Source organism: Triticum dicoccoides, chromosome 7A, assembly GCF_002162155.2.
Source record: "Triticum dicoccoides isolate Atlit2015 ecotype Zavitan chromosome 7A, WEW_v2.0, whole genome shotgun sequence".
In the NCBI taxonomy this organism is placed as follows: Eukaryota; Viridiplantae; Streptophyta; class Magnoliopsida; order Poales; family Poaceae; genus Triticum; species Triticum dicoccoides.
This window is the reverse complement of record NC_041392.1, coordinates 553,427,254-553,441,615: the sequence shown is the minus strand read 5'-3', so window position 1 is coordinate 553,441,615 and position 14,362 is coordinate 553,427,254. Positions and strand designations below refer to the sequence as shown.

Below are 14,362 nucleotides of genomic sequence, written 5' to 3'. Positions count from 1 at the left end.
TAAGGCTGCGCGTGTGAAGTTTCTTGCGGTTGCAGCCCACCAAAATTATACGGGAACGCCTTCTTCCCGTAAACTAAACTTGCAGAACGGAGGAGGTGATTTTTACATCCCATAACTTTTTTGAGATTTATGAGAGCTGTTAAGAGGCTTTTTTTCCCCAACTTCTCGTAAAAGAAGTTGTTCTTTCAGGGATACGTAAGCTATTGGAGTTGCTCTAAGATGAACATACGATCAGGGCGATCTTTTCTTTCTCTCTGTAGAAATCGGGTATAGTATACGCTGTAGGTGTGCATCTTCCTCCTTTTCCCGCACTATACTAATCACCTCTCACAATCTAGTCCCCAGTTCATGTTTATCAAGAACTAACAATCACCTTTGTGGTGACAATCAAACTGCAAGCAACTTGATAACGCTAGGTCAATCACCGCATGTTCGTCGAGCGGAAGAGGCTGCCCTTTTATTACATCATCACACACAGACCATTGCTACTACACAAGGTTTGTTTTATTACAATCACACAGACCATTGCTAACATAAGGTTTGCCTCCTCGCGACACAATTTGAGCCTGCTCGTCTTCAGTGGAGTTCCTTGAGGAAGTCCGCATGATCCACCAGAACCTGCAACCGGAGGAATAACATTAGTCACATACTGATATTGTGGCCAAGGATAATTGGTTAGCAATCACTACATCAGTTTGTAATCAATCATGCGTGCAAGCCAGTTCACATACTACCTTTAAGGAATCATGTTCAGTATTGACAACCATGCTGCAGCGAATTTTAAGGTGAAGTTCCATCTCACTTTATTAATTTGCTTTGTGACGCTTAGGATGCTTTCTGCTAATTAAGTGGGTGACGCCTCAAATCTACTACTACCTCCGTCCCCTAATATAAGAGGGTTCTCCACACTAGTGTAGTTAGTGTCAAGAACGCTCTTATATTATGGGATGGAGGGAGTAAAGTTTATCTTCCATTATCTAGACAATGGATGACGGTGAGAGACACAACTAGAGGAAATACAGCTCGGACTATCAATATAAACCAACTTAAGATGATGCTGTTTTCCAAGTTTCTATTTTACAGAGTAACAGCTTGGCCTTGAAGGTGCCAATAAATTAGTAGACTTTGAAACTATGTACTCCCTCCGTCTCTGAAAAGAAGGCCTATAAATTTTTTTCCCTGAAGTCAAGCGGTGCAAAGTCTGACCAAGTTCGTAGTTAAAACTATGAAGAACCACAGTCCACAGTACCAAGTTAATACTCAGTATATTTATTAGATACACAGTAAAATATATTTGCATAGTATATATTTTATTAAGAATTGTAGTTGTTGATAGTTTTTCTTAGAAACATGTTCAGACAATTTACGTTTTGGCTTCAGACGAAATTTCAAATTTATAGGCCTTCTTCTCAGAGACGGGCGGAATATGTACTAACTGGCAATAATTACGTTGACTACAGTACGCTCTTCAGATTTTATAAACCAAGCATTGACTACAGCAAGCTCATCTTGCATTCATCATTAACTGTTAATGACCCCTTCAATTCAAATAAAGCAGTGTTATGCATAAGACATCCAGAAAACATACCACTTTCCAGCCATCTGGGTCAAGGAAAGAGGTGATTTTGGTGTTCAGCCCTGGCAGTGGCCCTGGCTGCCTTAGAATCTTCCCACCTAGTTCTTTGGTAACCAGCTCAACTGCTTCGGCGCTCTTGTACACATCGTCAGTGCCAATAGCAACCTGCAGTTAGGCAACACAAGCATTAAGAAATGCCAAAACTTAAAAGAGGAAATAAGCGCAGAAGAAAACTTGTCAATACCTGAGCATATGCATTGCCCTTGTTATATTCCGTGACACCATAGTTGTATGTCAACTCCAGAACAGTGGTCTTGTCCTCCTCAGCATAGCCCATCATGGCAATAGTGTACTGCACAAATCATAAACATGCTCAGTATATCAAAATTTAGAGGACAAATGGCATGAAAACACAATTGTCATGTGATGTACCTTATACTGAGGCACATCCTTCTTCCTCAGAAGCTTCATCCCAAGGGCCTGCATAAAAGTCAAATGTTAGAATATCCCACATATAACTATTGTTCTAGAGAATATACAGAAAGGATATTGTCTCCAACATTTCAAACAACCTCCCATTTTACAATACAATACCTTCTCGTAGAACATGATAGCCCGATCAAGGTCACCAACACGAAGCATAACTTGACAGAGAGGCTCAGGCGTCGGACCCCTCTGGATAAGCTCAAACATGTAACCATCTGGGTCTTGTGCAAAGGCAATCACAGTGGACCCTCCCTTGACAGGACCAGGTTCACGAGTGATCTTACAACAATCAGATGATTTAATTGTCTCAGACAGCTTGTACACCTGCATTGCATCCACGACATCAAACAAGCCCAAGGGTCTGTAACATGAAGGGTAAGATGTTGCAGGTAAACGATACATACATCCTCATTTGCGATGGCAAAATGTCCAAAGCCCGCTCCAATGTCATACTTGTCAACACCATAATCTATCAAACGAGAAAGAGCATATTAGCACAACAGAAGGTGGAAAAGAATGACACTATAGTCCCACAAAATAGTTTATCGGTTCATACTCCCTCCATCCCAAAATTCTTGTCTTAGATTTGTCTAAATACAGATGTATCAAGTCACATTTTAGTATTAGATACATCCATATCTAGACGAATCTAAGACAAGAATTTTGGGACGGAGGGAGTATTTAGAGAGAATAATATGACCCCATTAGTTTGCCAATCTTCCCACTGAGGTGTATACACACGTTGCCCAAACATTAACAAGAATATCAAACTGGTTGCATTAGAAACAATTGTGAGTGGACCGATGAACATACTGTAAGTCAGCTCAAGTGCAAAATTAGTATCCTCAGGTCCATATCCAAGAAACGCATTGGTGTACTTCTCTTCTGGGACATCTCTTTTCCTCAGCAGCTTCATCCCAAAGCATTCTGTGTAACACCTATGAGAATTAAATCACTGGCATTAGCACAAACATACTAGTAATCATGTTGCAAATATCACCATCTAACAAACTCCAAAAGTATGGCTAACATACTTAATTGTGCGGTCGAGATCTCCCACACGGTAAACAGCATGCAGCATCCTCTTTTTGTCCTGCTTAGGCCATTCCAACACTGCCTCAGCAGACTTTCCAGCTTCGCTACCGGTAGCCATCCCTGCTGTCACCTGTAAGAGTTGTTATGCATTCAATTATTAGAGCAAGGAAAGAGGTAAGAGCATCTCTGGCAGCTTGTGTGTATATCTATATAGACAATGGTCCAAAAAGATTCCCTTTCAAAATTTTCTAGTTTTCCTGCAGATTGCCTATATCCTATCTCCTAGATCATATAAAACCACAAAAAAATAAAATAGGAACAGCACTCCTCTATCTAAATTATCCTAACTATATAAATAAGTAACAGCAGCACCACTGGATAAATTAGTAGCAGCAACTAGCAGCAGCAGATAAGTAGCAGCTCCAGCCCCCAAATCCCTGCGCCACGGCGGCAGGATCCCAACCCCTCCATGAACACCTCCCCGCAGCCCAGTCGCTACCACGGCAGCGAGAGGTTCTGCTAAATCAAAGTAAAAAAAACTCCAACAAACTGCACACATAGTTGGATTGGATTGGGGGTGGTTCTAAAAAAAATTGGATCGGGGGATTTCCCCCCGTGATTCTACTCTATTTGCCAAAAATCCTGCCCAGCCGCAGTGCTTGAAACAAATCAAATTATATACAGATACGAATCCCAAGAAGAAAAGAAGGAGGCCATCTAACTTGTACTACTCCAGAAACCTAAGAAATCTAAGCAGGCAGAAAAGAACGGGGAACCGGAAAACTGTGCACCGGCGCGTATAGGAAGCAAGCGGGGGGCGGGAATGAAGGAGATGGATTTGGGGATGCTCACCCTGGAAATACGATCGGGTAGAGATCCGTCCCACGCTGATGAGGAGCTCAGTCTAGAGGCTTCCCAGGAGAAGAGAGGGGGGCACCGACGGTAGTACTCACGAGTATGATGGAGTTTCTTTATATTTTATAGACAGAATTGTAATAATTGAGTTGATGGCGACGTGCTGCCTCACGGGCTGTAAAAGCGCACCCCTCCCAAAGCAGGTCAGATTTTTTTTAGTCTAAACACTCTTGCTTTATTAATTAATAATGTTCATCGGAATACAAATCAAGTCTGGGGTCTAACAGTCACACATGGCGCTCCGGATCCAGATAAAAACGTGTTTAGCGAGGCTATGTGCCTCAACATTTGAATCTCTTCTTTCAAAGATGAAAGAGCATTGTTGGAAACTTGCCGCTCTCGCGTTAGTTTCCTTGATGACCGTAGCATATGAACCACCTGTCCGACGACTCTGAATATCTCGAACCATAGTTTGACAATTAGATGCAACGAGAATCCTCTCCAGGTGCAAGTCCGTTGCTAGTGCCAGAGCCTCACGGCATGCGAGGGCCTCCAAAGTGGCTGGCTCAGCTATTCCACTATATTTCATGCAGGATGCCCCAGGAAAACTCCATCTGACGACCTGCATATAGCACTGATGGATCCCTCGCCTTGATTCCTTGAGACCGCTCCATTTACCCGTATCTTGGTCACCCCCGGCTTCGGGGGGATCCAGCCAGTTCGAGGAACAAGCCCTCCTACCCGTGGCTTTTGCTTAGGTTTACAATCCTGCAACTCCCGAATGTACCGCATGATGAAGGTATGGGTAGACATGGGACTCTGAAAGATACTTTCATGGATGGCCTGCCTTCTTGCAAACCAGATAGCCCATAGTGTCACCAACACTTGTGTGAATTCTGCAGACGAAAGCATCTCCATGATAGCAAAGATCCATCTCTTGGCATCCGGCTCCCTTGCATTGTTCAAGACTTCATAAATGTCAGGGTCTTGCAGGGCCCATACGCATCTTGTGACGCTGCAATGAAGAAGAGAATGTTGCCAAGAATCCTCAGCCCCACACAACTTGCAGTTTGTGGTCGTCGACATGTTCCTATTGTGTAAAATGTCCGCCGTGGGCATGGAGTTATGTGCTAGGCGCCATAAGAAGATCTTAACCTTTGATGGAACGTCCACCTTCCAAAGCTTTGACCACGCTCGCTGCTCACCCTCGGCATTGGAGGCGTCAGACCGGCCCTCAAGCCAGGCTTCCCTCCTCATTTTCGTACTGATGAGCATGCGGTAGGCTGACCTCACCGAGAAAACCCCATTCTTTTCATGGACCCAGCTCCAGAAATCATCCATATGTAACGTGCACAGTGGAATCTCATATATAGCTCTAGCATCCGATGGCAGAAAGACCTCGTTGATCAATGGTCTGTTCCATTCTGCTCCCGGTAAAGTCAGCTCGGCTACCACCAAAGGTTGGTGTTGTGTTCTACAAACTATCGGCCTCATGTTATAGGGGCGCGGAAGCCAATTGTGTCTCCATACATAAGTCGAACTCCCATCACCAATCCTTCTGATAAGCCCTTGAACTAGCACATCCCGTCCTTCCAGAATAGATCTCCAAATTTGTGAGGGGGTTGTGCCCAACTCAGCTGATAGAAAATCGGTGTTGCTGAAATACTTAGCCTTCAAAACCCATGCACTCAGAGAGCTAGGTTCCGTGAGTACTCGCCAAGCCTGTCTAGCAAGTAAGGCAAGATTGAACAACTCAATGTCCCTGAAACCGAGACCTCCACAGAACTTTGGTTTTGTCATGGTGCTCCAGGAGACCCAGTTAGGTTTCCGTTGCCCTTCCTTACTACCCCACCAAAACTTCCAAATCAGTGTGTTAATATGTTCACATAGTCCTCTTGGAAGCTTGAAACAGGACATAGAATACACCGATACCGCTTGGGCCACCGATTTAAAGCACCTCCTTGCCTCCTGAAGATATGAGTTTTTCCAACCATCCTTTTATCTTGCTCCACACTCTATCCTTTAGGAACTTGAAGGCACCATTTTTGCTATTACCTACATCAGTGGGCATCCCCAGATATCTATCTGAGAGTGATTCATTTGCAATATTAAGAGAAATCATCACCTCTGCCCGCAAGGTATTAGGACACCCTTTGCTGAAAAACACTGATGATTTTGCCAAGTTAATTCTTTGGCCAGACGCTTGGCAGTAGGTCTCCATCAAGGAGGACAACTCATTCGCTCCATTTGAACTAGCTTTGACAAACAACATGCTATCATCTGCGAAGGGCAAGTGGCTGACTGGCGGAGCCGATGGAGCCACTCGTATTCCACTGAGGTGCGATGATTCATCTTGTGTTTTTAAGAGGCACGTAAGGCCCTCCGCTGCAAGCAAAAATAGATATGGAGAAATTGGGTGCCCCTGACGGATCCCTCTCGATAGTATAAACTCTTCTAACTTGGAACCATTAAAAAGAACAGAGAATGAAACTGTGCTCACCATCCTCATTACCAAGGCCACCCAAGACGGTGCAAAGCCAAGCTTGATCATAATAGCCTCAAGATAACTCCATTCAACGCGATCATAGGCTTTCATCATGTCAAGTTTCACGGCACAAAACCTATCCCTCTTTGCTTTATTTCTCTTCATGAAGTGCAGGCATTCATAGGCTGTTATGATATTGTCAGTGATCAAACGCCCTGGGACAAAGGCGGATTGCTCCTCTGAAATAATCTCTGGCAAGATCTGTTTCAGTCTGTTCGCTAAAACCTTCGAAGCAATTTTATATAGCACGTTGCATAGGCTTATAGGACGAAATTGTGATAGCTGATCCGGTTCCTTGACCTTAGGGATAAGTACTAACAAGGTTTTGTTAATTACCTTCAAACTTTCCTCCCCTCTAAGGATTCGGAGGACCACATTAGTAACCTCTCCTCCACAGAGCTCCCAGTGCCGCTGAAAAAAATGTGTTGGATATCCATCAGGTCCCGGAGCTTTCGTCGGGTACATCTGAAAGAGAGCCGTTTTAACTTCCTCTTGGGTAAAAGGTTTAGTTAAATCTCTATTCATGTCCGCTGTCACTTTAACCGGTACAACATCCAGTACAGTATCCATGCCAGTTGTACCTTCAGAATGGAATAGATCATTGTAAAACTCATGTGTGAGAGCCGCCATCTCAGCTGGATCTTGCGTCAATGAGCCGTCCTGCTTCTGGAGATTTTTGATCATGTTTTTCCTTCGGCGCATGCTAGCTCTACGCTGAAAGAATTTTGTATTCTTATCGCCCTCCGTAAGCCATCCTATCCTCAACCTCTGTCGTTGCATTATCTCTTCCATATGATACAATTCCACTAGATGATCAATAATTTTTGTTTCTACATGTGAAGGTGACAAGCGTTGAGGGTCGTTTTGCAAAACTGCTAGTTCTTTCTTCAACTTCTTTATCTTTCTCGATACACATCCGATGTTGGCCCCACTCCATTGTTGCAGTGACACCGACATGTCGTCGAGTTTCTTGGAGAGCTGCTCCGCAGACTGGCTCCCCGGGTTCCCCCTCCACATGTTCTCTAGCGATTCGCTGAACGTGCCATGTGGCACGTGTCGGCATGGCTGGGCCTGGCCAGGCACGGTTGGTTACAAATGGGTCATACCGGCACTCGGAAATGGCACAATTTTTTTTTGAGCAACAGAGAAACGACATGCTTTCCCATCCATTGGATCAGGGGCGGCATGTCTAACTTGTCGAACCCCATGGCACATTTTATATCCCAGGCCATATGAAATTTGATCAATAAAGTTTGGTTTTAACCCCTCAAAAATCTATATATTACCTACTAATAAAAAGATTATTGCTTCTTACCATCGTAATTTTGTTTGTTTTTTGTCCGTCCGTGGTCCGTCTGTTGGGGAACGTAGCAGAATTTTAAAATTTTCTACGCATCACCAAGATCAATCTATGGAGTCATCTAGCAACGAGGGAGAGGGGAGTGCATCTACATACCCTTGTAGATCGCGCGCGGAAGCGATCAAGAGAACGAGGTTGATGGAGTCGTACTCGTCGTGATCCAAATCACCGATGACCTAGTGCCAAACGGACGGCACCTCCGCGTTCAACACACGTACGGTTGGGAAGACGTCTCCTCCAACTTGATCCAGCAAGGGGGAAGGAGAGGTTGATGGAGATCCAGCAGCACGATGACGTGGTGGTGGAAACTACGGCGATCTCGGCAGGGCTTCGCCGATTACTGCGAGAAGGAGAGGTGTCACGGGAGGGAGAGGGAGGCGCCAGGGGTTAGTGTTGGAAATATGCCCTAGAGGCAATAATAAAAGTATTATTATATTTCATTGTTCATGATAATTGTCTTTTATTCATGCTATAACTGTATTATCCGGAAATCGTAATACACGTGTGAATACTTAGACCACACTATGTCCCTGGTAAGCCTCTAGTTGACCAGCTCGTTGTGATCAACAGGTAGTCATGGTTTCCTGACTATAGACATTGGATGTCGTTGATAACGGGATCACATCATTAGGAGAATGATGTGATGGACAAGACCCAATCCTAAGCATAGCATAAAAGATCGTGTAGTTCGTTTTGCTAGAGCTTTGCAAGTGTCAAGTATCTCTTCCTTCGACCATGAGATCGTGTAACTCCCGGATACCGTAAGAGTGCCTTGGGTGTATCAAACGTCACAACGTAACTGGGTGACTATAAAGGTGCATTACAGGTATCTCCGAAAGTAGCTGTTGGGTTGACACGGATCGAGACTGGGATTTGTCACTCCGTATGACGGAGAGGTATCTCTGGGCCCACTCGGTAATGCATCATCATATTGAGATCAATGTGACCAAGGTGTTGGACACGGGATCATGCATTGCGGTACGAGTAAAGTGACTTGCCGGTAACGAGACTGAACAAGGTATTGGGATACCGACGATCGAGTCTCGGGCAAGTAACGTACCGATTGACAAAGGGAATTGCATACAGGGTTTGATCGAATCCTCGACATAGTGGTTCATCCGATGACAACATCGAGGAGCATGTGGGATCCATCATGGGTATCCAGATCCCGCTGATGGTTATTGACTAAGAGCGTCTCGGTCATGTCTGCATGTCTCCCGAACCCGTAGGGTCTACACACTTAAGGTTCGGTGACGCTAGGGTTATGAAGATATGTATATGCAGAAACCCGAATTTTGTTTGGAGTCCCGGATGAGATCCCGGACGTCACGAGGAGTTCCGGAATGGTCCGGAGGTAAAGAATTATATATAGGAAGTGCTATTTCGGGCATCGGGACAAGTTTCGGGGTTATCGGTATTGTACCGGGACCACCGGAAGGGTCCCGGGGGTCCACCGGGTGGGGCCACCTGTCCCGGGGGGCCACATGGGCTGTAGGGGGTGCGCCTTGGCCATCATGGGCCAAGGGAACCAGCCCCTATAGGCCCATGCGCCTAGGGTTTCCCCCTAGGAGGAGTCCTAGTGGTGGAAGGCACCCCTAGGTGCCTTGGGGGGGAGGGAAACCTCCCCTAGGCCGCCGCCCCCCCTAGTAGATCTCATCTACTAGGGCCGGCGCCCCCTGGCACCCCTATATATAGTGGGGGAGAGGAGGGACTTCACACACCAGCCCCTGGCGCCTCCTCCTTCCCCCGTTACGTCTCTCCCTCGTAGTCTCGGCGAAGCCCTGCTGCTGTGACGCCCTGCATCCACCACCACGCCGTCGTGCTGTTGGATCTTCATCAACCTCTCCTTCCCCCTTGCTGGATCAAGAAGGAGGAGACGTCTCCCGTCCCGTACGTGTGTTGAACGCGGAGGTGCCGTCCGTTCGGCGCTGGTCATCGGTGATTTGGATCATGTCGAGTACGACTACATCATCACCTTGCAAGCTTCCGCACGCGATCTACAAGTGGTATGTAGATGCAAACTCTCTCCCTAGACTCGTTGCTTAGATGAACTCATAGATGGATCTTGGTGAAACCGTAGGAAAAATTTTAATTTTCTGCAACGTTCCCCAACAGTGGCATCATGAGCTAGGTCTATGCGTAGTTCTCTTTGCACGAGTAGAACACAACTTTGTTGTGGGCGTGGATTTTGTCATCTTACTTGCCTCTACTAGTCTTTTCTTGCTCAACGGTATTGTGGGATGAAGCGGCCCAGACCAACCTTACACGTACACTTACGTGAGACCGGTTCCACCGACTGACATGCACAAGTTGCATAAGGTGGCTGGCGGGTGTCTGTCTCTCCCACCTTAGTTGGAGCGGAATCGATGAACAGGGCCCTTATGAAGGGTAAATAGAAGTTGACAAAATCACGTTGTGGTGATTCGTAGGTAAGAAAACGTTCTTGCTAGAACCCAATTGCAGCCACGTAAAAGATGCAACAACAATTAGAGGACGTCTAACTTGTTTTTGCAGCGATTGATCATGTGATGTGATATGGCCAGAAGTTGTGATGAATGATGAATTGTGATGTATGAGATCATGTTCTTTGTAATAGGATTCACGACTTGCATGTCGATGAGTATGACAACCGGCAGGAGCCATAGGAGTTGTCATTATTTTTTGTATGACCTGCGTGTCATTGAATAACGCCATGTAAACTACTTTACTTTATTGCTAAATGTTAGTCATAGAAGTAGAAGTAGTCGTTGGTGTGACAACTTCATGAAGACACGATGATGGAGATCATGGTGTCAAGCCGGTGACAAGATGATCATGGAGCCCCGAAGATGAAGATCAATGGAGCTATATGATATTGGCCATATCATGTCACAACTATATAATTGCATGTGATGTTTATTATGTATTATGCATCTTGTTTACTTAGGACGACGGTAGTAAATAAGATGATCCCTTATAAAATTTCAAGAAGTGTTCTCCCCTAACTGTGCACCGTTGCTACAGTTCGTCGTTTCTAAGCACCACGTGATGATCGGGTGTGATGGATTCTTACGTTCACATACAACGGGTGTAAGACAGTTTTACACAGCGAAAACACTTAGGGTTAACTTGACAAGCCTAGCATGTGCAGACATGGCCTCGGAACACGGAGACCGAAAGGTCGAACACGAGTCGTATGGAAGATACGATCAACATGAAAATGTTCACCGACGATGACTAGTCCGTCTCACGTGATGATCGGACACGGGCTAGTCGACTCGGATCGTGTAACACTTAGATGACTAAAGGGATGTCTAATCTAAGTGGGAGTTCATAATTTGATTAGAACTTTATTATCATGAACTTAGTCTAAAACCTTTGCAAATATGTCTTGTAGATCAATGGCCAACGCTAATGTCAACATGAACTTCAACGCGTTACTAGAGAAAACCAAGCTGAAAGATGATGGCAGCAACTATACGGACTGGGTCCGGAACCTGAGGATCATCCTCATAGCTGCCAGGAAACAATATGTCCTAGAAGGACTGCTAGGTGACGCTCCCGTCCCAGAGAACCAAGACATTATGAATGCTTGGCAAACTCGCGCTGATGATTACTCCCTCGTTCAGTGCGGCATGCTTTACAGCTTAGAACCGGGGCTCCAAAAGCGTTTTGAGCATCACGGAGCATATGAGATGTTCGAAGAGCTGAAACTAGTTTTTCAAGCTCATGCCCGGGTCGAGAGATATGATGTCTCCGACAAGTTCTACAGTTGTAAGATGGAGGAGAACAGTTCTGTCAGTGAGCACATCCTGAAGATGTCTGGGTTGCACAACCGTATGACCCAGCTGAACATTAACCTCCCAGATGAGGCGGTCATTGACAGAATCCTCCAGTCGCTCCCACCAAGCTACAAGAGCTTTGTGATGAACTACAACATGCAGGGAATGGAAAAGACCATTCCTGAAGTGTTCTCGATGCTGAAGTCAGCAGAGGCTGAAATCAAGAAAGAACATCAAGTGTTGATGGTCAATAAGACCACTAAGTTCAAGAAGGGCAAGGGTAAGAAGAACTTCAAGAAGGACGGCAAAGATGTTGCCGCACCTGGTAAGCCAGTTACCGGGAAGAAATCAAAGAATGGACCCAAGCCTGAGACTGAGTGCTTTTATTGCAAGGGGAAGGGTCACTGGAAGCGGAACTGCCCCAAATACTTAGCGGATAAGAAGGCCGGCAACACCAAAGGTATATTTGATATACATGTGATTGATGTGTACCTTACCAGTAATCGTAGTAACTCTTGGGTATTTGATACCGGTGCCGTTGCTCATATTTGTAACTCACAGCAGGAGCTGCGGAATAAACGGAGACTGGCAAAGGACGAGGTGACGATGCGCGTCGGGAATGGTTCCAGAGTCGATGTGATCGCCGTCGGCACGCTGCCTCTACATTTACCTACGGGATTAGTTTTGAACCTTAATAATTGTTATTTAGTGCCAAGTTTGAGCATGAACATTGTATCAGGATCTCGTTTAATACGAGATGGCTACTCATTTAAGTCTGAGAATAATGGTTGTTCGATTTATATGAGAGATATGTTTTATGGTCATGCTCCGATGGTCAATGGTTTATTCTTAATGAATTTCGAGCGTAATATTACACATGTTCATAGTGTAGATGCCAAAAGATTTAAAGTTGATAACGATAGTCCCACATACTTGTGGCACTGCCGCCTTGGTCACATTGGTGTCAAGCGCATGAAGAAGCTCCATGCCGATGGACTTTTAGAGTCTCTTGATTATGAATCGTTTGACACGTGCGAACCATGCCTCTTGGGCAAAATGACCAAGACTCCGTTCTCCGGAACAATGGAGCGAGCAACCAACTTGTTGGAAATCATACATACCGATGTGTGCGGTCCAATGAGCGTTGAGGCTCGCGGAGGATATCATTATGTTCTCACTCTCACAGATGACTTGAGTAGATATGGGTATGTCTACTTAATGAAACACAAGTCTGAGACCTTTGAAAAGTTCAAGGAATTTCAGAATGAGGTGGAGAATCAACGTGACCGAAAGATAAAATTCTTACGATCAGATCGTGGAGGAGAATACTTAAGTCACGATTTTGGTACACACTTAAAGAAATGTGGAATCGTTTCACAGCTCACGCCGCCTGGAACACCTCAGCGAAACGGTGTGTCCGAACGTCGTAATCGCACTCTATTGGATATGGTGCGGTCTATGATGTCTCTTACCGATTTACCGCTATCATTTTGGGGATACGCTCTAGAGATAGCTACATTCACTTTAAATAGGGCACCATCTAAATCCGTTGAGACGACACCGTATGAATTATGGTTTGGAAAGAAACCTAAGTTGTCGTTTCTAAAAGTTTGGGGATGCGAAGCTTATGTCAAGAAACTTCAACCTGAAAAGCTCGAACCCAAGTCGGAAAAATGCATATTCATAGGATACCCTAAGGAAACTGTAGGGTATACCTTCTACTTAAGATCCGAAGGCAAGATCTTTGTTGCCAAGAACGGATGCTTTCTGGAAAAGAGTTTCTCTCGAAAGAAGTAAGTGGGAGAAAAGTAGAACTCGATGAAGTACTACCTCTTGAGCGGGATAGTGACGCAGCACAGGAAACCGTTCCTGTGATGCCCACACCAACTGAAGAGGAAAACCATGATAATGATCAAGGTACTTCGGATCAAGTTACTGCTGAACTTCGTAGGTCCACAAGGACACGTTCCGCACCAGAGTGGTACGGCAACCCTGTCCTGGAAATCATGTTGTTAGACAACAATGAACCTTCGAACTATGAAGAAGCAATGGCGGGCCCGGATTCCAACAAATGGCTTGAAGCCATGAAATCCGAGATAGAATCCATGTATGAAAACAAAGTATGGACTTTGACAGACTTGCCCGATGATCGGCGAGCGATAGAAAACAAATGGATCTTTAAGAAGAAGACGGACGCGGATGGTAATGTTACCATCTATAAAGCTCGACTTGTCGCTAAAGGTTATCGACAGGTTCAAGGGATTGACTACGACGAGACATTCTCTCCCGTAGCAAAGCTAAAGTCCGTCCGAATCATGTTAGCAATTGTCGCATACTATGATTATGAGATATGGCAGATGGACGTCAAAACAGCATTCCTTAACAGGCATCTTAAGGAAGAACTGTATATGATGCAGCCGGAAGGTTTTGTCGATCCTCGGAACGCTAACAAAGTATGCAAGCTCCAGCGATCCATTTATGGACTGGTGCAAGCATCTCGGAGTTGGAACATTCGCTTTGATGAGATGATCAAAGCGTTTGGGTTTATGCAGACTTATGGAGAAGCCTGCGTTTACAAGAAAGTGAGTGGGAGCTCTGTAGCATTTCTCATATTATATGTAGATGACATACTCCTGATGGGAAATAATATAGAATTTCTGGACAGCATTAAGGCCTACTTGAATAAGTGTTTTTCAATGAAGGACCTTGGAGAAGCTGCTTATATATTAGGCATCAAGATCTAT

At 45.1% G+C, this 14,362-nt stretch overlaps 1 protein-coding gene across 2 annotated transcripts; it reads right to left on the bottom strand.

Moving 5' to 3' along the window:
- Positions 1-378: 378 nt before the first annotated feature.
- LOC119327614 (lactoylglutathione lyase-like) lies at positions 379-4,077 on the bottom strand. Of its 2 annotated transcripts, XM_037600711.1 has the most exons (9): positions 3,950-4,077; positions 3,097-3,227; positions 2,876-3,000; positions 2,467-2,531; positions 2,171-2,386; positions 2,009-2,056; positions 1,821-1,928; positions 1,589-1,741; positions 577-618 (listed from the first exon to the last, which is right to left on the bottom strand). In XM_037600711.1, the coding sequence occupies exons 2-9, from the start codon at positions 3,213-3,215 to the stop codon at positions 577-579; spliced, it is 876 nt and encodes a 291-aa protein (XP_037456608.1). In that variant the 5' UTR covers positions 3,216-3,227; positions 3,950-4,077. The 2 variants fall into 2 exon arrangements, with proteins under 2 accessions (XP_037456609.1, XP_037456608.1); XM_037600712.1 differs by lacking the exon at positions 3,950-4,077 and having other exon boundaries at positions 379-618; positions 3,097-3,215.
- Between the last annotated feature and the right edge of the window lie 10,285 nt (positions 4,078-14,362).